Source organism: Chondrus crispus, genomic scaffold, assembly GCF_000350225.1.
Source record: "Chondrus crispus Stackhouse genomic scaffold, scaffold_126, whole genome shotgun sequence".
NCBI classification, from domain to species: Eukaryota; Rhodophyta; class Florideophyceae; order Gigartinales; family Gigartinaceae; genus Chondrus; species Chondrus crispus.
This window is the reverse complement of record NW_005178990.1, coordinates 198,688-221,573: the sequence shown is the minus strand read 5'-3', so window position 1 is coordinate 221,573 and position 22,886 is coordinate 198,688. Positions and strand designations below refer to the sequence as shown.

General features: G+C 56.2%; 4 protein-coding genes; 3 read left to right on the top strand and 1 right to left on the bottom strand.

Annotated features, from left to right (window-relative positions):
• Positions 1-33: 33 nt before the first annotated feature.
• Positions 34-696, top strand: CHC_T00002128001 (hypothetical protein). The gene has a single exon (XM_005713069.1). It carries the CDS (start codon positions 34-36, stop codon positions 694-696), a length of 663 nt encoding a protein of 220 aa, XP_005713126.1.
• Positions 697-11,190: 10,494 nt separating this feature from the next.
• On the top strand, positions 11,191-11,400 carry CHC_T00002127001 (hypothetical protein). Its single transcript, XM_005713068.1, has one exon. The coding sequence runs from the start codon at positions 11,191-11,193 to the stop codon at positions 11,398-11,400; it is 210 nt and encodes a 69-aa protein (XP_005713125.1).
• A 6,378-nt stretch (positions 11,401-17,778) lies between these two features.
• Positions 17,779-17,859, top strand: CHC_T00002126001 (hypothetical protein). Its single transcript, XM_005713067.1, has one exon. It carries the CDS (start codon positions 17,779-17,781, stop codon positions 17,857-17,859), a length of 81 nt encoding a protein of 26 aa, XP_005713124.1.
• Positions 17,860-18,010: 151 nt separating this feature from the next.
• Positions 18,011-22,549, bottom strand: CHC_T00009152001 (WD40-repeat containing protein). XM_005713066.1 is given in 2 exon segments: positions 18,011-18,220; positions 18,221-22,549. The coding sequence occupies 1 exon segment, from the start codon at positions 22,547-22,549 to the stop codon at positions 18,221-18,223; it is 4,329 nt and encodes a 1,442-aa protein (XP_005713123.1). The 3' UTR covers positions 18,011-18,220.
• Between the last annotated feature and the right edge of the window lie 337 nt (positions 22,550-22,886).

The window sequence follows — 22,886 nt, the reverse complement described above, 5'->3', positions numbered from 1 at the left end:
CCCGCAAGCTGGCCGAGCGCTGCTCATTGGCTCATGGCTGTGAACCGTACTACGATTATCATACGCTCATCGAAAACCCCGCCGTGGACGCCGTCTGCATCTGTTCTGCTTCGAATCAGCACACCGAGCAGATCATTGCTGCAGCACGTGCCGGTAAGCATATCTTCTGCGAGAAGCCCAATGATACCAATCTCGAAGTCATCGACAAGGCTCTCGTTGAAGTCAGAAAGGCAGGTGTCAAGCTTCAAGTTGGCTTCAACCGCAGGTTTGATCAGAACTATCGCAGGGTTCGCGATGCCATCATTGCGGGTGAAATTGGCTCCCCTCAGATCTTGCACATCATCAGCCGTGACCCTGCACCCCCTCCGCTTGAGTATGTCAAGAACTCTGGTGGCATCTGGATGGACTGTGCTATCCATGATATGGACATGTCGCGCTTCCCTATCGGCTCTGAGGTCGAGGAGGTCTACGTCTTGGGTGCTGTCAACCTCGATCCCGCCATTAAGCAGTACGGTGATGTCGACACCAGCATCGTCACCCTCCGTTTTTCAAACGGTGTCATCGGCTCGATCGACAACTCTCGCGAGGCCGTGTACGGCTATGATCAGCGTTGCGAGGTCCTTGGGTCAGGTGGTTCCATCCACATCGACAACAATTACCAAAACTCAGCTGTCATCTCCGATTCATCTGCTGTGAAGCGCGATCTGCCTTTGAATTTCTTCATGGATCGATACACTGATTCTTTTATCGTCGAGCTCAATAAGTTCTGTGACTCTGTGTTGAACGACAAGCCTGTTCCATGTACAGTTCTTGACGGACGTGCGCGTGTGGTCATCGCGCTCGCCGCCAAGAAGTCATACCAGGAGAGTCGACCGGTGCGGCTAAAATGTGTTTCACGATGAGATCATGTGGTGAAAGAGGCAGAGTTGTTCTCTTCAGCCTGGCTCCTCCGCTGCAAGCATATGAAGTTCGGTTCAAATCAACTCCTTCTTTGTTAGAGGCGCAAGGTGGCGTGCGTGAGATGGATGGAGGGTTGAGTGTATGCGGTATGTTCACAACTAACTCAGCATATACGCTTCTCGAGACTCAATTGCCAGGGCCGGGCATGCGCTCGACGATGTGGAACGGGACGATATTGGCTGTTAAATCGCGCCTCAGGATGCGCTGCTGTTAGCTAGCTGAAGCAAGACTAAACAAGGTAGATTGCGCCGTCGGTGTGAGAAATCAAGCTTGCCTCGACTTTCCAGCAATGCACATGTCCACCAGTGCACTGTGGCCACCCCTACCCTTTTTTGTCTATTTTTTTTTCGAGAGGCGGTGGCGGTGGGGCTGCCCGTCGTACAGTACCTGTGCACGCCGCGCAGGTGCTGCTGTAATTTTTTCCCATTAATTTTTTTCGTTATTTTCGGGGTATGGTGGCGGCAGTGATTTGGTGATGGCGCAATCGGTGTTAGTGCATGGCGCGCATCTCCGGCGTCGCTCACGTGTAACGTTCTCATGCCCCGTAATTTTCCTTATTACGGCGCATGTCTCGGCGGCGGATTTGAAGTGTCTCGCGTCCGTGCGCATATATTGGTGCCCCTCCGACCGAGTTGCTCTCGCTTCCTCGCTCTTATTGAACGGCCCTACCACGCGTTCTCCTGACGCCGCTCCCCTCGCCTGCGCCTCTGCCTGCGCGTTTCGCGCGTCTTCTCGCACACAACCCAAACCGAAAGGACCATGATCCGGTTTTCTGCCGAGCTGTTTAACCCGGATGCTGATTGATGGCTCGCCGTGAGCCTCCACCTTCTCGGATATTCCGAGCTTAGAGGAGGGCATTCTGGTCACTTACTCCGCCCACCAAGGGCTCTCGTGATTTCACCGCTGATCGCCTCGTTCGTCGGGCACCCCTCTTCGCCGTGGTTGCTGGACTGAACGGATCGTCCGGCAATCCTGTTCGGGGGGGGGTAGTCCTACTTTTCCGATCCGAACGAGGTTTTGCGGTCCTCGTAATGTCGGTCATTACGAGGGCCCAACATTTTTTCAGGCAGTTCGTACTGTCCTGTTCTTATGTCTCGCGTTCTTGACGTCCGAGAAGTCAAGACGACTTGACTTGAACGCGTCCCCGGCTGTGACCCTCCGATAGGGTCCGCCAACCTCCTTCGCTTTCTCTTTTAGTCTGTTCGTGCAGGCTGGGGTTAATCTGCGAAGGAGCGGTTGAGGGCCCCCCCCTTAAGCGTGAACGTCCGCGTTCACGGTTTGGGTGAGGTCTCTGCCGGTACGTCTCCGGAGGCGTTGGGCGTAACGGGACACCAACTCCTCCGGGACGTGAGTCCGCGCAGTCCAAGTGGGTGTGTCGTAATCCGCCCACTTGATGAGGAACTCTGTAGTTCCGTCTTCCATGACCCGATGTCTCAGTAGCCGTTCAACCGCATACTGCGTTCCCGCGGTGACCTTATCGGCGAGGTCCCGTGGGGTCGTCGTACTTGCTCGTGGCGCGTCTATCGGAGACGGCGCGTACACGCAGCGGTCGGCGGAGACTCGCTCGGTGACCCCATCACGATCGATCGTGATGGTTCGGCGGTCATTGGCGAGCACGCGGTAGGGTCCGACAGCGGGCGAGGCGAGCTTGTTCGACGTCTTAGCCCCATCGGTGGGGTTGAGATATACGTATTCTCCGGGACGGAGCCGGGAATCAATACGTCGTATGCGCTTATCGAAGTCGCGCTTGTAGCGAGCCTGCGTGCGACGCAGGCTCCCGTAGGCCTTCTGGATAGTCCAATCCAAGGTCTTGAGGAACTCGGCACGTTGGTTCCCCCTATCGGAAGGGGGCGCGTCGCCGTCCGCCCGTCGGAGAGAGAACTCCGGCGGTGGCCTGCTGAGCACGAGCTCAAACGGCGTGGTGCGTGTGGTGCGATGTACGTGGGAGTTGTACGCGTACGTAAGCGGCCCCACGTACACATCCCAGTCGTCCTGGTGTTCACCCACGTAGTTCCGCAGCATCGAGGCGATTGTTCGGTTATATCGCTCGACTTGCCCGTTCGTCTGGGGATGGTACGCCAAAGTGTACAAATTCGTTATCCCCAGAACGCGGCACGTGCTGTGGAAGAACTTGGCGTTAAAATGCGGTCCGTTATCGGACAGCAACGTGCGCGGGACGCCGTACTTAAACACCCACGATTCGCAGAACGCAACCGCGACGGTGTATGCGGTTATCGTGCGGAGCGCAACAACTTGCGTCAGCTTACTGAAGCGGTCCGTAATCACGAGCAGGAATCGTTTTCCTGTCTTCGTCTTGGGGAGCGGCCCCAAGATGTCGATTGCGAGGCTCTCGAGGGGCCTCGTAGCTGGAAACAACCTCAATCGGTTGAGATGTTTCCTCAGCTTGACCCGGTTCATCGCGCAGGTTCGACACCCTCGCACCGTGGCTGCTACGTCTGCAGCCAGGTGGGGCCAGTAGTACTCGCGTCGAAGTGCGTAGTACATACGGTTCTGGCCCGGGTGCCCCGCGATGGCCGGGTTGTGGCACAGGCGAAGGAGCCTGGCGCGAAGCGTCCGAGGTACCACCACCTGAACGATATCAGGGTCGAAGGGGTGTCTCCGTTTGAGCACCCCTTGGTGGTCCTCGAAGAACGCGGAGTCCCGGGACTCTGACTGTCGTGCCAAAACGGTTTGGCAGAAGTCATCCACGCGTTGCTCCTCGACTATCTCCTCTATCGTAAGAGGGGCCGGAAGGTCGTCCTGGGGTGGGGCGACCGGGGCATCGAGCACGCCAGCCTCGGGGTCTTCGGCGCGCTGGATGTCGACGGCGTCGAACTCGTCGTTCTCCTCCCAAAACGAATTGGGTCCTTGGAGAGCGGGGGCTTCGTCGTCGCCCCTCGGTTCGTCGCGCGTCCGTGCGCGCGACCTTGTTTGGGCTTCGGCTTGGTTCCGTGTCGTTACGAAGACATGGACGGCCTGATGATCACAACTGGCGGTACAAGAGTGGTCCGCGAGCTCGTTCGATACGTCTCGAACTGTCGTGCCCCCGTCGAAAGTGGGGATTTCGTCATCCACCTCGACGGTGGGGCGAGGGTCATCGGCGACCTTCGGCGACACGAGTCGTGACAGGGCATCGGGCACCTGATGCACGCGTCCGGGGCGGTACTGAATGGTGAAATCGTATTCAGCCAGACGTAGCCGCCACCGGGTGAGTCTTCCGGAACTCTCGGTGAGTGACATGAGCCATCGGAGGGCGTCATGGTCCGTCCGTACAGTGAACTTCGTGCCCTCTACGTACGGCCGTAGTGTGCGGACGGCCCACACTACGGCGAAGCACTCGCGTTCGGTAGCGCTGTAGTTGCGCTCACTATCGGACAGTGAGTACGACCAATACCCCACGGGGCGCCAGTCGTTCGGCTCTTCGTGCCCCTGAAGTAGGTTGCAGCCGAGTTGGTAGGCACTCGCGTCGGTGTCTATCATGTACGGACGACCGTTCCGGGGCAACGCGAGGATCGGCGGAGCGATCATGCACTTCTTAAGGTTCTTGAACGCCTGAAGTTGCAGCTCCGTGGGGTTATAGAAATCGGGATCCGAATCCTTGCGCGTCATGTCGGTCAGAGGACACGCAATCTTAGCGAACCCCTTAACGAATCGGCGGTATACGTTACACGCCCCGAGGAACGAGCGCACTTGCGTCAACGTCCTTGGGAACGTGAACGTCTTGAATGCGTCGGCCGCCGTATCAGCCACGCTCAACTTGCCTGGGGAGATGACGTGCCCCAGGTAGTGCACCTTCGGTCGGAAGAAGCTGCACTTCTTGAGCTTAAGGGAGATACCGGAACTCCGCAGTAAGTTCAAGACGGTATCGAGATGCCTCGCGTGTTCTCCGTGCGTACGGGAGAACACGATCACGTCGTCGAGATAGACGAGGCATATTTGCCAGCGGACTCCGGAGAGTATTATGTCGAGCGCACGTTGGAAGGTGGCCGGTGCCCCTTTGAGTCCAAACGGCATGCGCAAGTGGCGAAACGTGCCCATGTGCGTCGTAAACGTGGTCTTATCCCGGTCTTCCGGAGCGACCGGGATCTGCCAATAACCGGAATTGCAGTCCAACGTGGTGAAGACGGCTGCATCTCCTAACGAGTCGATGCAGTCGTCCATCCGTGGCAGTGGATACGAATCCGCTGCCGTCTTCGCGTTGAGACGCCGGTAGTCCACGCAGAACCGAAGAGAGCCGTCTTTCTTCGGTACGAGCACCACGGGGGACGCCCACTCGGTGCTCGCGGGTTCGATAACCCCTGCGTTCAACATCTTGCTGACCTCCTTCGCGACCATTTCGCGCATGGCCGGGCCCTTCCGATAGGGCATAGAACGAATCGGTTTCGTTCCCGGTTCGAGGGGAATGCGGTGCTCCGTGGCTTGGATCGTTCCAAGCGCACCGCTCCACAGACTCGAGTGCTTACGGAGCATCTCGAGTACGTGGCCACGGAGCTTGTCATCTTCGATGTATGACAGGTCGATCTCTTTTTCCCAATCCATCGGTGGATTTTCGGGATCCTTTTGCTGGGGGAGTACAGTACCCTTCGCCGTCGGTTGGCATAAAGGCGAACGTTCGTCCGGGTCGGCCCCCCTGCCCCCGGAGGTGGTCTTATCGTCGGAGTTGGATCGGCCAACTCCTACCCCGCCGACTTGATCGGTCAAGTCGGTCAGGTGTAGCGCGTGCGCGATCCCCTCGGCGACCTTACGTTCGGGAGTGAGGATCGCGAGGGGGTTGCGCTTCGCGTATCCCACGACGGTGTGCTTCGGAAGCCGCTTTCCTCGTCGTGAGAAATTCGCGATGATGACGTCGAAGGTCTGATTCGGTAGGACCTCCGCGACGCCATTCGTCAGCCTCACTCCATGTCGGTGTTGGAGTGAGGGCTTGGGTTACAGGAACACGAGGCGCCTCCCTGCGGTTGTCACACGCACGCGGGCTTGTGACATCGCGGGGATGGTAACCCAGCGGGCGATTCGGATCGCTTGCGGGGCCTCCTCGCGTACGTCTGGCCGACCCGTGTGTCGCCCGTGTCGCCTGGTAGGGGGAGTCGACTCCCCCTTTCCGTCGACGATGGCGACGGAACCGCCTTGGCGTAGCTCCATTCGTTGAGCTTCGATGTCGATACATCGCACGTGCGTATCGATGAAGGCCGTGCCGAGGAGGACCGGCACGGCGAGCTGGTCCGCGACTACGAACGGAATTCGGAACACCGTGTTCCTCAACCGCACGGCCAGGCGGACGACGGCGGAAAGCTTGAGGGGGTTGCTATTCGCGCCCGCCAGTCGTGGCAGAGGTGCGTCGTGCACGACGTAACGCGTCCAATCGGGGGGAAGGTCGGCCTTCCTCACCAGATTATACCCCGAGCACGTATCAACGGCGATCGTGCGGGGTTTAAATGCATTTCCCTCTGTGGCTATCGAGCCGAGGACGTTGTAGATCTTCGACGTCATAAGACAAATGACGCCGTCGACAACCTTCGGGGCGACCTTATCGGTGAGGTCGTTCCGCCGGGGCCTTCGATTTCGGTGCTGGCCCCGCTTGCGATTCCTTCTCCCCCTTCCTTGGGGCGTCCGCGGATCAGTGACGCCCCTCGGATTACTCGAGTCCGTACGACACGGACCTTTCTCCGGCGACCTTGGGCTCGCGGGAGTCAGGGGGTCGACCGAATCTTTTCGGTCGTCGTTGCCCCCGTCGCCTTCGTTACGCCTCACCGGGACGTCGGCTGTCCCCGTGTCTTGTTCTCCTAACGTCGGGCCTTCGGAGGCCTCGACGTGCGCTCTCTCCTGTATCGGCACTACAGGAGCTCCCGTGTTCGCCTCCGGTAGCGGGGGATGTATTATCGGACAATACCCCCCGTGTCCTTGGCGAGCAGGCGGGGTCGGGTCTAGTTCGTGGGGAAGAGACGGCTCACGCGACCGCGTGTACGTAACCGTCTTTACCCTTTTTTCGAACTACCTGTGCTATCAGAGCTAACCTCCTGGCTATCGACGGGCAGGTCTTCTTCGGGTAGCCGTCCGCGTGGGTCGGGACGATTCCCCCACTGCGGCTCAGCGGCCCTGGCGAAGTATTCCGGTACTTCCGGGCGTTGACCTGCGGCGTCCGGTCGTCGCAGGATATGGGGGACGAAGCGAGTCGGCTCGCCTTCGTGACCCTCCGTGGGTAGGGGGTACGGATCCTCTACCCAGTCTTGCAGGTACATTATTGCATTTTGTACCTGTTGGGGTAACCGAGAACGGTCTCGGTCCCCTCTCTGCTCTTGCGGCGGGTATCTTGTGTCCGCCTGGCGGTAGGCGGGTCGATCCCGACGATCGACTTCGTTACGACGGTACTCGCCTCCACGGGGAGCGAAGCGTGCGCCCCCCCCCCGATCGGTTCGGGAAACCTTGACGCGGGGTATGGCCCTCGCCCGCCGCTTGCCGGAGGAGATTACGCGCCCCTGGGCGCGTCTCCATCTGGTAGCGGTAGTTCCTGTACGCCGTGAACATTCGTTGTTCCGGCGACAAGAACGGGCACGCGTACATGGCATGCCCGTACGTACGGCATAGCCAGCACACGTACGCGCTGCCGTCCGTTGAGGCGAAGGTCGCCGCGTGCCGCGCCTCCTCATCGGCGAGGAGGGGCACGCGGGGCGAGGCGCTTCCCTTATCTCGATTCGAGATATCGAGCTCCGCGACGCGGGGGTCCGTGCCCCTTGCCACTCTCGGAGTGGCCGCGAATGCGGTCGCGTAACTCGATGTCGTTCCGGTCGACATCGGCGAGGGGGTTCGTGCCCCCACGGGCCCTGCTCCTTGCGTAATGAGGACAGGGTCGGCCTGCCACTCATCCTCCCCGATATGGAGGGTCGAGGGGGGCGAACTTGTCGCGGCGGACTTCGTAGTCCTGCCAGCCCTCCCTACCGGTTTCGGATCCGGCAGAAGTAAACCGCGCCGAGCGCGGAAAGTTGTACCTTCCGCCGTGGCGATACGGCGGATGGTCGGAAGATCGGTCTTCTGACTGCCTGGCAGCCTTTGCACCGTCTCGGATACTGCGGCACAGGTTGCCGGGGCAAGTCCCCGCACGAAGTAGTGCGCGAGGGACTGTTCGGAGAAGACTGCCGTGCATCGGAACGCGGCAGTCTCGAGTCGGTCAGCAAACGTGCTTTCCGTCTCATGCGATTGCTGTCGCGCCGTAGCGACAGCATCGTACGCTTCACCTAACACGTCGTCCGTGAGGTAGCGTTTCAAGAATTGATTCACGAGCCCCGGCCAGCTCACGTCGTCGTGGAGCTGGCCAGCGCGAAGGCCACGCATCGTATAACTCGTATACAGGCGCTCCGCGTCGCGCTCGAGGAAGTGAGCGAGGACTCGTACCGCAACACCTTCGGTCAGGTGTTGCGAGTTGAAGGTGATTCGGATATCCTTCAAAAACGGCAGCAGCTGGATCGGGTCGGTACCGTCGAAGCTGCGCATCGTGGGACGGATCCCACGACAGCGTTGGACGTACTTCGCGATCCGTCCCGCGTCACCCGAGGTAACGAGCCTCGAGGTGTTATCCAAGCGGTACATACGATAGTCAGCAACGGCGCTGAACTCTTGGATCATCGTATGTACCGGCTCGAGCCCGGGTTCAGCGGGACCCAGCGTGCCGAAGGAGGTAACCGGTAGCGTACGGACGACTAACGGACCTGGATGCTCGGCGTAACTCGCCGGCGGGTAGCCGCCCCAGCCGGGATCGACGGAGAACATCGGTTCTCCGGATCCGCGGGCGGCTCCTCCACGATCCTGTTCGTCCGCGTACGATACGCGGTCCACTTGCCGCCTACTTCTGGCGATAGGCGGCAAGGCTTGGGTCTCAGACGCGAAGTTCGCGTCTATCGGAGGACGGCTTCCTTCTGCAGTCCGACTGGTAGCGGCACCAGTCGGACGCCAACCTTCGGGGGCGGCGGCGCTCGGAGGTACGGTACCACCGGGCCCTCTCGAGGGGGCACCGGGTAGCCTTTCGGCCATGGTACGTTCCATGTCACGAGCACGCCGACGAGTGGCGTCGAGCTCAGCGGAGAGGTGCGCGAACGCACCCAATTGCTCTGCGGACGGAGTGGTTCGGTCCTCGGGTCGTCTCACCGAGGTCGGCCTCTCAGGGCGACCTTGCCCGGACGGTCCGGGCGAGGCGAAACGGGAGTCTTCGACGAGCACTATCCGCGAGTGTAACTCGTCGATCAGTGCTCGGAGATTCTCTAAGGACTGCGTCACTCTATCGAACCTCCCTTCACGCAGGGAGCGGAGTTCGGCCATACATCGAGTGTATAAATGGTCCGATACATCGATCCGGAGGGAAGTACGGACTTCCTCGATGTATTCGGCTATGCGTTCGAACATCGCCGCCGCTCTTTCCTCGGAGGATCCGAGCGACGGTTCGCGGTCACGAGGACCTGCGTCGCCGTCGCCCGACGGGGCGGATGGGGACTGCACAGCGGCCGGACTCCGATCCGCCGCTTCGGAGCGGATCGAGGGCTCAAACTCTTGGCTCATCTCGACGCGATCGGTTCACGGAGGGAAGCGGAAGTCTTCTCGGAGATCGGACTCCAGGGTCTTCTAGGTCGGGAGACCACTGTAGCATAAACACCCCCAGCGATAGGGGTGTATGCACAGTTCGACCGAGACCCTTGTCGATCGGGAAGACGGGGGTGAAGCAGGACACCAGCTAACGGCACCGGGCAGCGGGCCCGGGTAGCGTGGTAGAGCGGGAACGGGGAGGACGCCGGTACGCGCGAGCGGTTCGACGCCTCGACGCCCCGGCACGGTACTGGGTAACGATCCAGTACCGACGGGCGGAGGCGGAGCCGACTCGTGGGCGTACCGCGCGCGTCTTCAACCCGCGCTCGGTGCCGCTCTAAGGTAATTAGCGAGCGTTACCTTAGAATAAGCGGGAAGTCGGACCTTGACGGTCGGTGGGTGACAAGTCCGTGCTTTTCTTCCTCCACCGCCGCCGGTCCGCTCCATATTTAATATACAAAACAATCTATAACACTACAGTACCGAAGCACTGTAGTGGTCTACTGTAGTACCGATCGGACCGTACTGTAATACTGTGAGCCATCGTGGCTGACAGTACACGTGTATGCGCGTGCGGCCTGTACCCGAGGGGTACACGTGGCCACGCGCGGTAGTACTGTAGAGCCCGAGGCTCTACAGTATTGGATCCGTTGTTGATCTAATCTAAAAAGCCCCAGGGGGGGGTTAAACTACAATCCCGTCTCTCCATTTCTCACAATGACTCCAAATGGTTCTCGAATGCACTATTCGCTTACCTTGCAGCAGAAACAAGATTTGTTTGACGAAGGCGAACGCCTTCGAACCCGAGGAACAGTGCCAATTCAAGCTTGTCTAGTGCGTTGGCCCTAGATCTCGCTTTCGTTTGCTTTGCAAGCCCAGCCAATGCACCATTTCGCGTATCATCCTCGATGCTTGTGAGCCATCTCTGTTTCAGGGGATTGCTACAGTAAAACCGGGTTTCGCGCCACGGCAAGACATTCTGAACTCCTGATTTTTCGCACTCTGTGAACACTCTGTGAATGTCTACTTCCCCTGGTATTTCAGATCGCAGTCGGCAGTAGGCAATCATACAGTATTATAGATAGGGGATTTTCGATTTGCGTTGTAGAGACGGATAATATTGCTTTTTCTCATTTTAGGCTATTTATAGAAATGAGAATATTTACATTATTTTATACACGGATTGGAGTTTTGTTTCCTCGTCCACCTAAAAGTTTTCGAAAATTCATCCAAGTTTAAGAAAAGTTTCTGAATTAAAGATCTTTGGTTTTCTTCAAAGCGAGGAGAACCGTAGTCGGGCTGGGCTCTTGGGCCCTGAGGGCCTCCTTTAAGACAGCATGGACAGCCATGTTTGGATGTATATGTTTGCGATTTTCAAAATATTACATATCCAATAATTTAATGTATTGTGTCAGCGCGCCGTGATCCGTAAATTGGCTCAAGGGGTGCATCATATTGGGCTATCGATAGGGAAGCGAACGGTCTTTCTGAGCAGTGATGCAAGGAAGTGGCTGCAAAAAAGCCGCAAATCTCATTATCTTACAGTGCCTGGTTCGATATAGTGCCGTTTTCGGCCCACTGACAGAGGGAGGCACTATATCGCGATCCCCATGTACTGGCATTCAGGGACGTCAATAAAATGATTCAATTGAATTTTAATGTATGCTAAATTGGATCAAGATTGAATTCAATCGCACTTATGCGGTAGGCGACTGCCAATGGTGTGCTCTCGTATGGCACGTTGGTAGCGCCAGATTCCATTATTTTAACTTTGTGTGCGCCATCATACTGTTAAGAAAAGTATTAAATGGACCAATCAGGTGCACGCTGACGTCCATACATGTCCAAACATGCCCGTCCATGCTGTCTTAAAGGAGGCCCTCATTGCTCGTGCGGTCTGCGTCCCATCCTGCCCAGCTCGGATGAGCTCTCCTGCCGCTTTAGGCCAGTCTAGCACAGGCATCTGTTCTTCTGACGCAATTATCGCCTACGTGCTGTGCTTTCAGAAATCCCCTTGCAGGGTACTCACGACTGGTATCGACGACGCTTGTCATCTTCCGACTTTCACTTATGAAAGTGAGGCAGATTACAGTCCATCCCAGTGTTGCAACGATCTTGCTTCTTCCGTCAAAGCTTGTTCACGAAACCCAACCTTTCAAACAGTCGCCGAATTGCTGCCGAGAGAAGACGATGGAACCAGTTTTATGTACAACCCAGATGGTCGCGTACATCTCTTACTCGTAACAACACCGTTGTTGATCGATTTTGCTTGCACCGATCCAAATGAGTATGAACGGACTGACGCTCGGACCTTTCACGACCTGCTGTGCACGGAAGAATACACGTTTGAATATCAGTTTGCGTATGTGCTTATCGTGACCCTGTTACAGTCGTGTGCAAATTCCTTGGAACAACTCTCCAAAACCAGCCCTTCTTGTCAACACACATGGATTGAGCGAGGCGCACCATATTTGAGGGCCATTTTCGGCAGTCAGGGTCTCGCCCCGACCTCTCAAGTGCAACGTCATGCTTGGACATCGATGGCGTTGTTGTTTAAAGTGAACACATCCGGTGGCTGGTTCTACATCAAATCTGCACCGCCTGGCTGTCCGGAACAGACGATCACTAAATGCATTGCCAATCTATTTGCGGCCGATACGGTTGATGTTGTTGCTGTAGATGAGAGTCTCCGTTGTTTTGTTACTAGAGAATTCCTCACTGTCCCCGCCACTTCTGCAAAGGAGACCGAAATTGCTCTCGGTAAGCTTGCAAAAATTCAAACACGAGCTATACAGCAAATCGACGAGTTGAAGAGTAACGGAGTTCTGGATTGCTCCCTTGCTAACCTTGCGGAACAAGTGCACGACTGGATCATGCACCCAACGTTCAGCGAGATTATGCGCAAAAACGATTTGTGCACTGAAGACCTACCTCGTATTGTTCGGAAGTTATGCGCAGAGCTCGATTCTGGCAACATGCCGATGACGCTCGTACACGGCGACTTTGAGTATTACAATTGGGCTCACCGAGAGGCCGTTTCTACCGATGAGGGGATGTTTGTCTTCGACTGGGAATGTGTGTGTATATCTCATCCTTTTTGCGACTTGCAGGCGCCGAAGAGATTCTCCGAGAAAGGTGTCCATCAGTACTTGCAAGCGTGATCGAATTATATCCATCCGAGCAAAGCTCGGCACCTTCTCGAGATAGCAGCTACACTTGCTCCTGCTCTGCACATCAGTACTACAATGAGGACGGTGCGAGCAGCTCCTCGGAATCATTTTGAGTATGAAATGATTCTGTGGACGAGTGTTCGTGCGTTACTTACTAGTGGAGTGTAGGGCTAATTGTTGGGTCTCTTATGTCGAAACACAAACACGGATTACTGTACTTGTCCCCTTCTCGCAATTCCACTTGCTGCAAGAGGTTCTCGGACATCTTGTAGAAACTAGATAGAACCTTTCAACGACTTGATGCAGTGAACGTCTTCTTCAGTGACGTCCCTCACTCGTCTGCGGCCCCGCAGTCGATATTTCTACTTGCTTCATGCTTATACTATCATTGTTCTGGCGCATGCTCTCAATGAGCTGCTAGCCAAAGAGGACGAGGGTCTGCTTCGAAAATTTTCAGCTCTACGTGCACATCTCGCACAGGGGCACGGAGGCAGCGTTTTTTTGGCACGATTTGCGTTGGAAATGTACTTGTACCAAACTATCTGTTTCGCTTTCAGCTTTGCGCTTTCCTCAGTTATCTGTACGCTGCTTCTTTACACGCCAGCCGCCGCCTCTTTCCTCGGCGTTCGAGTGGGCCGCCCTCTCATCCTGCGCCTCTCGCTGCTAACCCTACGCACCCTGCTCTCGGCTGTTCACCTTCCGGTTGATGCGGGTGTCGTCTCCTGCGTCTGGACCCTTCTCTTTGGTTCAGTCCAGGCGAGCGGCGCCGTTGCCGCCGCCACCGGCTACCTCGAGTTCGGCGGCATCCTGGGCGCCATCGTCCGTTGTTTCTTCGGCGCCCTGGCTGACGCCTCTTTCGTCAAGCTCTACGGCGCATATGCCATCGTCGTCGGCCTGTTCCTCGCCTTGTTGGAGGCCGCTGACATCACATTGGAGGTCATGCGTCTCAGCCGCGCTGCCAGTGATCGCATGTTTGTCGCCGAGGCGAAGGGCGAGGGAACTCTCATTCGCAAGTCTGTCTTTGCTGTCGTCGCTTTGTGTGCCCTTATGTCTTCGGGAATTGTATACATTTCAAGCACCGTGTACTTGCACAATGCCCCACTAGTCATGGGCGCCGTACTATTAGCCACGTACCTCGTCTGTCTAGTCACGGAGAACGGCCATATTCCAGAAGCCGCCGTGCTAGCCTTAGTCGCTCAGCTCACGCTTGCTATTAGTGTAGTCGAGGAGTTTGATGCTCCGACCGAATTCATGGACCCGCTGCTTGCGAGGAAAGACAGCAACTCCCCGAGCGAAACGATTTACGTGTTTGGTGAGACCATTTCTCTGAGATATCCAGAGATGCGTACAATTCTCCTCATGTACTCCTCCGCTATGCTACAGTACTTGTAACTTTGGCCTATGCTCCTAGTTTTTTCCGCCTGCTCCAAATTTGGGCCGACAGGCTGGGGAGTGAGGAAAACGCTTGGGCACAGGGGGAGGGAGTTCAGCGTTGCAGGGGGAGGAAAAAAACTGTCGAAATGGCCAGGCCTGCGACAGAAATGCATTAGGTCTCCAACGCAAATGAAGGCGGTTCGCGCAGAACAGTGACAATTGCCGGACGGCTCGGTAGTTTTGAAGGTGAGCTAAAATATGCTGTAATGTAACATATTTTTGGTGCAATTGTTTTGGGTGTAATTATTATTTTTATATATGACAACAGTAACACGTGTACAAAACAGTAACACGTGTACACAACAGTAACACGTGCACAGTAGTGCATTCGTCATCGCCGCGATTTGTGACGCCATTGAGAATTGGTTTATCTCGAGACATTGTTTCGCTGTCGCTCCCCTCTTCCTTCGTGCCCCTCCTTCGTGCCAAGTAGCGGCCTGCCAAGTCTCTGTCATCCGACAACGTCCTTCCCTCTCCCTTTACGGAACGTCGGCGTCGTCACTCGATCCAATGAAGAACACCGTCTCTGCAAGGGGCATCGGTTACCATGTGAGAGATAAGCACTATGTAAAAGGGAAAGTGTCCTGGCCGGCACAGGTGGAACAAGCCGCCTCCAGTGACAAACCGACCACGATAGGCTGTCCGATCACCGTCAGCAGCGAGACGGATAAGTAGAAGTGAGAGTAGAGACGACGAAAAAAAGAGGTTCTGTGAGTTTCTTGTTTCAACAGTGGTGCCACTGTGCCAGCAGCTGCAACTCTGCTGGAACACGTGTTACACGTTTCCGCAGGAATCTATCCTCGCTGTACCCTCACTGTATCCTCGCTGTTACTGTAATGCATAAGGGGTGCAAGTAACATTCCGTCCATTCTCTTGTTCCGGCTACGTAAACTTTACTCTCTCTCCCACATCTCCGCCCCCCCGCACCCCACGCCGCCTCGCCATCCCCACCAGCACCAGCACCTGCACCTGCACCCTCTCCGCGAGCGCCCTCGTCCGCCGCACCAGCCGCTCGTTCTGGCTCTCCACCCCTCGCATCCACGTTGTCTTCCGCGCCTCCCGCAACTTTCTCCTCTCACGGCTCCGCCTCGCGCTCGCCCGGTTCTGCGCCGCGCTCGCCCTCCGCACCGCCACGCGCGCCGCTTTCCCCGCCGTCGCCGCCTTATTCACCCAGGCCACTGCCCCTTCGCCTTTGCCAGCCTGACCCGCCGCCGCCGGCCCAGCCCGTGCCCCACTATCAGAGCCCTCCCCGCCGCCCTCGCCCACCGCTGCCTCGCACCCGACAATTGAAAGGACATCGCCGTCTCTCAGCAGTCAGGTGCGCTTTTGCCTTTTTGCTCACGACCTGCTCCACTACGGTATGCCCGCTCACGGATGCCACAGACATCGTCGCGCCGAGCACGGATGGGCCTTCGGGCACGTTTGTTGGCCGTCGTCGAGCTCGACTTCAACAACGACTGGCTGATGGACCTGTGCCCGGTGTGCCCCAACTCGTACCTAGTGACGCCACGCAGCCCGCTTGACGTGCCCGGCACAGAAGATGTGCTGCTCACGAATAGGGGGAGGCCGGACGTGTCAGAACAGTATGGGTTGCCACGAGACACGGACAGCACGGGCGTGCGTGCGAAAGATGTGAACACCGAGACGTCAATGCAGGCGTGGTGGCGACGACGTTTAATTCGCTGGATTTTGGCCTCATCAATGTCGCGGGCGGGAAGTTTCGCACGGTTGAGAGCTGGCGGAGGTGCCCCCAAGGTGGAGGCCACGCGAAGGGACAACGTGCGCACGGCGGGCCATGACGTCGACGGGCAGGTGGAGATGATGTTGAGCCAAGGTTGTCGCAAGGGGTTTTCGGGGGACCTCTGGCTGATGAGGAACGAGATAGAGTTGGGCGATAAGTCGCATTACCTGTTCGTAAAAGGGGGCAAAGAGCCGAGGGGATTGTGCACGTCGATCAACGCGCTAGTATCGGTGGGTGTAGGCCTGAACGAATGATGAGACAGGTGGGGGGAGGGGGGGATTAGTGCTTCCAGACTGCGCGCGAGAGGTGTGCCGTTTTTCACGGTTTTGTACATTTACGGTATGTGCACCAATGCATGAAGGAAGCACAGGCAGGGAGCTACGAGCAGAACGATACAGTAAAGTTTACGTGGGCAAGTCGAGGATTGGCTGTCGAGGGGTGGCTATCGTCCGCTGCTCACTCGCCCTTGTCATAAAGTCCTGCACACATTTCATCAAGTTGCGTCGCGGGGGCAACCCCCCGAGATTGTCATTGGACAGGAGGCTTCCTGAAACTCTTTTGCGCAGAACACATTTTTATGACACATTTCTCAAAATCTAGAAATGTGCCACCGTCTCGCTCCTGAAACGTGTGTCCACAAATTTGCTCCCCTGACTGACGAGCAGGAGTTGCGCTCCTACTCAATGAGGACGAGGGCTCTCCGGACGAAACGCAAAGCCGGCCGGGACATGCGTGAGCAGGCATGCCTCCCTCTCAGGGTCTGAGTTTACGCCTGATTTACCGAGTGCATACAAAGATACTGTATGTGCCGACGTCACTTGACACTGCCGACCAAATAGTGCCATTTTTGGGGCCTCGCACGGGGCGGCATTAGGTAGGGTCGACTGTACTAGCAATCTTCCAAAAGCTGCTCACGCCCCCCCCAGCATGTCACACCCTGTAGGCCTGCTCCAGAGTCCACGATGGCTCCACGAGGCTTGTCGCCTCCACTGCCCCTGCAGCCGTGCCATACCCCCAGCCTCCGAATGTTCCTGCCCGCGCGTCTCTTCCCTCACTCATCGCCTCTTCCGATTGTCCTTCCGTTCCCCCCTCCTCTGCAAAACTTCGCTCCTGTTCCTTTGGTCCTGCCTTCCCTGACCGCTGCTCTCTCCCCCGCCGACTGCCCGCGCTGCCCACCGTCGTCCCCCCACTCCGTTAGACAGAGACTCTTCTGCGTCTCTGTCGCCCCGTACATCCTCCGCAAACGCCCATACTCCTTCTCCGCCATGCTTCCCCCAACTTCACCCGCCTCGTGGCAGCCCTGACTCACCACAAACGAGCCCTACTGCGACATACTACCCATGACAGTGAGTCGACCAATGTAGTCCTCGGTCGCGAGTCCCACGTGCTCGGCGCGCCTTCAGGCCTTTATTCGTCTCTCCCATCTGCCTCTGCCCATTCCGTTCCATCCAGCCCTTCCTCGCCTCCTCTAACGCTTGCTGTACAGCCTGCTCTAACACTGCATCCACCAGCAAGATCTTCGGCTCCCACACTAAACTATGAGCAATCGCCACACGGTGTCGCACCCGACCGGACAGCTTCGTCCCGGGTTTTCGCTCGCTACTCAATTGTGGGGGTATGCTAGGGCAACAAGAGGAATGAAAATGTCCACTTTTATAGAGTCCCGCTTGGCCTGTCCGACCACACTGCTCGTGTGTGGATTTCATTCGCAAATTGTTGTTTTCCAGTGGTGCTACAGACCTCAACATTAACGCCCTCCCCGTAAGGTCTCTCTGCCCGGAGGACTCCATCTACAAACTCGCACAAACTCGCTTTTAGACGGGATAAATATGCTATTTGCTTGGATGGGTATGAGACCGATAATAGGGTCCGCGTCCTCGGCTGCGCACATGTTTTGCACACAGGATGCATCAACCCTTGGCTGAGATGAAGGCTCACGTGCGTGCCGCTTCAGACCACATGCTGTTGATGTGGGCCATTTTTTAGCCGAGTCTTTGCCTTGCCTGTTTTACCTTTTGGTCAGTGCGCGGCGCCTGTGGAGAAACCTGGTCTCACGCCGATGTAATGCGTCGCTTCACTCACTTCGCTGCCACACTCGCGGTCCATGCCGGACATTTTCCTGCAACTGCACAGATCCTAAGGAAAGACACCAGATATTTACTGTAAATGCGCAACAACCTTCCGGGAGTACTGCACTTTTAGTGCATGCAACACGGGTGTGCACGTACTACTCACTGTAACGGGAACGTCCCAAGACACTTCCAACTTCGTCACTTACGACGCAGCCATTTCAATGGTGTGATAAGCAAAAGTGCGGCGACGAGCCTGTTTCCTACCGCCTCGGATGTTACGCAGTCACAACTGTCAGGATGCCAAACATGCCACTCTCCATGCCAACGGCTACAGTGCCGCGCTCCACGTCCATGTCGAAGGTGGAAACTGGACTTCCAAAGTCTGCCAGAGTGATTTCGGTACCATCTCCCTGTTTGACAAATGCTCTGCCCTCGCGACTAACGATGCCGAATGCGTCCAAGGGCCGTACGTGGCCTTCAAATTCATGAGCATTCGTTTCGCAGCTTTGGTCCATGTCAGAGACACCCGGCCACGCTTTCCACTGCAAATCAGAGACACCCGGACGCGCTTTCCATTGCAACACCGTTCCATCAAACGACACGGACCGCACCTTCTGGCTGTCAGCACTCATCGACACACTCCTCACCCAACTCGTGTGCCCGTTCATCGTGTCGCCGATTTGACGTCCCGTCTCAGCGTCCCATACTCGCACCGTCTCGTCAACTGACCCCGACGCAACCCGTTTCCCGTCCCCGCTCATCGACACACTCGTCACCCAATCCGTGTGCCCGGTCATCGTGTCGCCGATTTGACGTCCCGTCTCAGCGTCCCATACTCGCACCGTCTTGTCACGTGACCCCGACGCAACCCGTTTCCCGTCCCCGCTCATCGACACACTCGTCACCAAACTCGTGTGCCCGGTCATCGTGTCGCCGATTTGACGTCCCGTCTCAGCGTCCCATACTCGCACCGTCTTGTCATCTGACCCCGACGCAACCCGTTTCCCGTCCCCGCTCATCGACACACTCGTCACCCAATTCGTGTGCCCGGTCATCGTGTCGCCGATTTGACGTCCCGTCTCAGCGTCCCATACTCGCACCGTCTCGTCACGTGACCCCGACGCAACCCGTTTCCCGTCCCCGCTCATCGACACACTCGTCACGCAATTCGTGTGCCCGGTCATCGTGTCGCCGATTTGACGTCCCGTCTCAGCGTCCCATACTCGCACCGTCTTGTCATATGACCCCGACGCAACCCGTTTCCCGTCCCCGCTCATCGACACACTCGTCACCCAATCCGTGTGCCCGGTCATCGTGTGGCCGATTTGACGTCCCGTCTCAGCGTCCCATACTCGCACCGTCTCGTCACCTGACCCCGACGCAATCCGTTTCCCGTCACCGCTCATTACGACATCGTATATCGTATCGGAATGGCCTTTGAAGGATTGAACAAGCTCGTGTTCTCTGGTGCACCAAGAAATCAAATCCCCATTGCTGAATCCGATAACAGCACGGGTGCTGTCCGCAGAGAGACAAGCGGCTGTTACGAAGGGTACGCCAGGCGTCACGCTATCGGCACTGTCACTACCTGTCACGCGTGATGTGCCGTCATCAGACACGTCAGCGTCAGCGCCGCCATCGGCACGGTCATTCTCAGGGGCCCGGCGAAAGCAAGAGCAGGCAGCCATTCTTTCGCTAAGCATCTTTCCCACAGTCCTGATCCAGGCGCCTCGTTGTGTCGGATGCCGACTTTCTGCTGCTGCTCGACTCGTCCTAGCCGTTGGCCTTTGGCCTTCTGCCGCTGCTTGACTCGTCCGAGCCATTTGTGTCTCGCTTCCCGTTCGGCTCAGAGCCCCTTCGTCCTCTGATCTGAAAGGGCCGCAAACCGTTCTATTAAATGCCCCGTGTTGGGTACTCTTGAATACTTCCACATCTTCGCTGCCCTCATCGGGATCATACCCCAGTCCAACGACCGCGCCGTCCGAATCGAACATCACCTTCTTAACACATGAATCGCGAATGTAAAAGGTCTCCAGCAACCTCCCCCCAGCTGCAGTTAGACATGAACGTATTGGGAGTAACCACGGTCTGGGCGCAAACTTCTCGATGTCCAACAAGAAGCTCTCCACGCTCTTCACGCCCCGTTTGTGCATTGCCCTGCTGTAAAGCTGAAAGCAGATACCGGCAACGCTCTCATCGCAAGACGATACACTCAGCCGCGCAGCTTGCATCACCAGAACTATTGCAGACAACTGCTCACTTGCAATCGCTTCTGGTTTCTCACTAGCAAGCTTCCTCAACTCCTCTACCGCTTCTACCAGCTGCCACACAGCTTTTCTTAGCAACACCTTCAATATCCACCTGCTACTAAGAAGCAAGCAGCCCAGCTCTTTCATCAGCTCAGCCCCGACAAGTAGTCGACAAATATTCTCGAAAAAATATCCCTCCTCCGCCTCGCTAGCCTCCTTGGGGACCTGATCTTCAACTACTGCTTCGAGCACATCCCTCTCTTTCCGATAGCTGTCAATCAGCTCCCGACACCAGTGCTTGGTCCAGCCGGGGCCTTCCACCCGCTGTGCTTCGGAGACTGCGAAATCATGCGTAAGATCATGAAGACGTATTCCTTGGTCTGTCGTGTCCGCCAAAACTCCAATGTCAACCAACCCCACACTTTCCATCTGAGTCGCATACTTTCTTGCAATGTTAACATCGCCCGCTCCCCAGAGATCCCTTAACACCGCTAGAGGCATCACAGTCTGTTTCTTCATAACACACAACGCGCGGTGCATTTTCGAGAAAGACGGAGATTCCTCGCTGTCATGCGAGTCTAGATGCTGTAAAGACGAGCGCAGCATTGCGTAGAGCGATTTATACCCGCCCCTTGCCTCCTGTGCGCCAATCGTACCGCTTCCTGGGCTCTCTTTGATCGTTTTCAGGTACAACGTCCACAGCTTTGGTACGTCCCCGGCAAGATCGCCTCTTGATTGTTTAACACTAGCTCCTGCTACATTCAGAGCCAGTGGCAGTCCCGCGCACATGTCAAGAATCTCGCGAAACGCCTCTCTCGATATCGGATTTTCTACTTCACCACGCGATGCTCCACTCGTATGAATTAGAATGTCGTACGCATCAGGCCCTTCTCTCGGCTCAAACTTAACTTGCTCGCCAAGATGTGATAGGGTCGGATCTCTTGTGGAGTACAAAACCTTGCTGGCTGGCTGACCATTGCGCACTGCGGTGCTGGCAAGGCTCGAGAGTTTTAGCAGGATCTTCTCATCATTGTTGTTGCGCGACCAGATATCATCGAAAATGAACAGGCACTGATGATCTGAAAACCAACTTTTAACCCCTGTTAGCACCCCATCCAGGTCGGCCAGATTGGACAGCTTGTCCCCTTGTTCACGTCCCCCAGAGATGCGGACAACGTCGCAGAGTCGTTGCTTCAGCTCTGCTTCTCTTGCGTCTTTCCCTAGAGTTGAAAAATATACTCCCCCTGGAAAGCGCTTGACAACCTCTTCATCATGTGCAATTGCTCGGAGGGCACATGTTTTTCCGACGCCGGCTTGTCCAACTGCCGTTGCGCCTACATGCGAAGTTATTCTGGTGCTCAGAACAGCCGCTTTTAGCTTTCTCTCTACAGTGTCAGGATCAGTACAGCCGCGACATGTAGACTTTAAATCAATGAGCACTGTAGAAGGGTTGAATTCAACCGCGAAGCTGGGCTTGAACACGTCGCCTACCGGTGCATGTGAGCGTATCTCACGAACTACGCGCGATCCTTGTCTGCGCGTCTCTCTCACCCCGTGCAATTCCTTCCTTACGTTATCAATGGAAGCATAGAGCTTTTCGGCTTCCTGTTGGCGCTGCAATAAGACATCTCGAACTCCGGTGGCTGACGCCAAGGCATGTAATTTACCTTTCGGATTCTCTGTTTCATCCTTGAGTTCCTTGACCAACCCCGAAACAGAGCGCGACACGACTTGAACCTGAGCTTGCAACTCATTCTTGTGTAGGGGTTCTAGGTCGTGAATGGGGACGTTGGCGACATTCTCCGTCAATTTCTGGAGCTCGAGGTACTGTTTGAGGACTTTTGTGGCCAAGCTTCCGTTATTCTTGTAGGCATCGTGGGTGTCTATGGCTTTTTGCACAAGGCTGACGACCTGCTCTACCGCGCCGACCAGTTCTAGGATACTCAACGGGTCCATGATTCCCCGAAGACGGCAAAGCTCTACGACGGAATGGAAGCGCAGGGTACCTGACAGGAGGCGGTAGAAAGTAGATTGTGCGAGTGAAAGCTTTCGGAGTGGTTGTTGTATGCGAGGGGGATGGATACAGGAGGAAAGGATGTGTTTGCGATGCCAATGGGAGGGAGTCTGCGGCAGCACCCCTGGGTGCCTTAAGTAAAGCTTCACGCATAACGGTTTTTGGTCGTGGTGGGCTTGGAGGCTGTGTGTGTGGGTGGGCAACGATGACTCTGCATCCAACTGGACACATTTCCGAGTCTCAGGGCCATAGGATACAGTAGGATGGAAGCATAAAAGGCTATCGTTGTCGTTTTCTCGAAGACTGTGTGGGTGGGCGGGCGGGCAGCGATGACTTTGCATCCAACGCGACAAGCTTCGAAGTCTCCGTGCCACACACCAATTTTTTGGGGCTGTGATTTTGATTTTTTGAGATCCTGCCCTGTTGATTGGCAAGTACATCCCAGTGTCAAAAATCTCAGTGGGCCGTGGATATACTGTAGTACAAGTTCGGGTCCCCAAATATTGAACAGATGAACTGGCACATTTGGGAAACAATCATAAAAATACTCATTTATGGCTATCTTATAGGTGCAATAGAAAGGTTGGAATCGATGGAATCCGTTTACAGATTCCCTCTCATCTCAATCAAAACAATTGCGACAGGGTCCGTCCATTCGCAACTCCTAAAATCACCACA

What these genes read in the sequence shown, in the direction of transcription:
- CHC_T00002126001 (XM_005713067.1), top strand. Translation starts at nt 17,779, where the DNA reads ATGCATCAACCCTTGGCTGAGATGAAGGCTCACGTGCGTGCCGCTTCA.
- CHC_T00009152001 (XM_005713066.1), bottom strand. Translation starts at nt 22,549, where the DNA reads ATGCAAAGTCATCGCTGCCCGCCCGCCCACCCACACAGTCTTCGAGAA.
- CHC_T00002128001 (XM_005713069.1), top strand. Translation starts at nt 34, where the DNA reads ATGGCTGTGAACCGTACTACGATTATCATACGCTCATCGAAAACCCCG.
- CHC_T00002127001 (XM_005713068.1), top strand. Translation starts at nt 11,191, where the DNA reads ATGCTAAATTGGATCAAGATTGAATTCAATCGCACTTATGCGGTAGGC.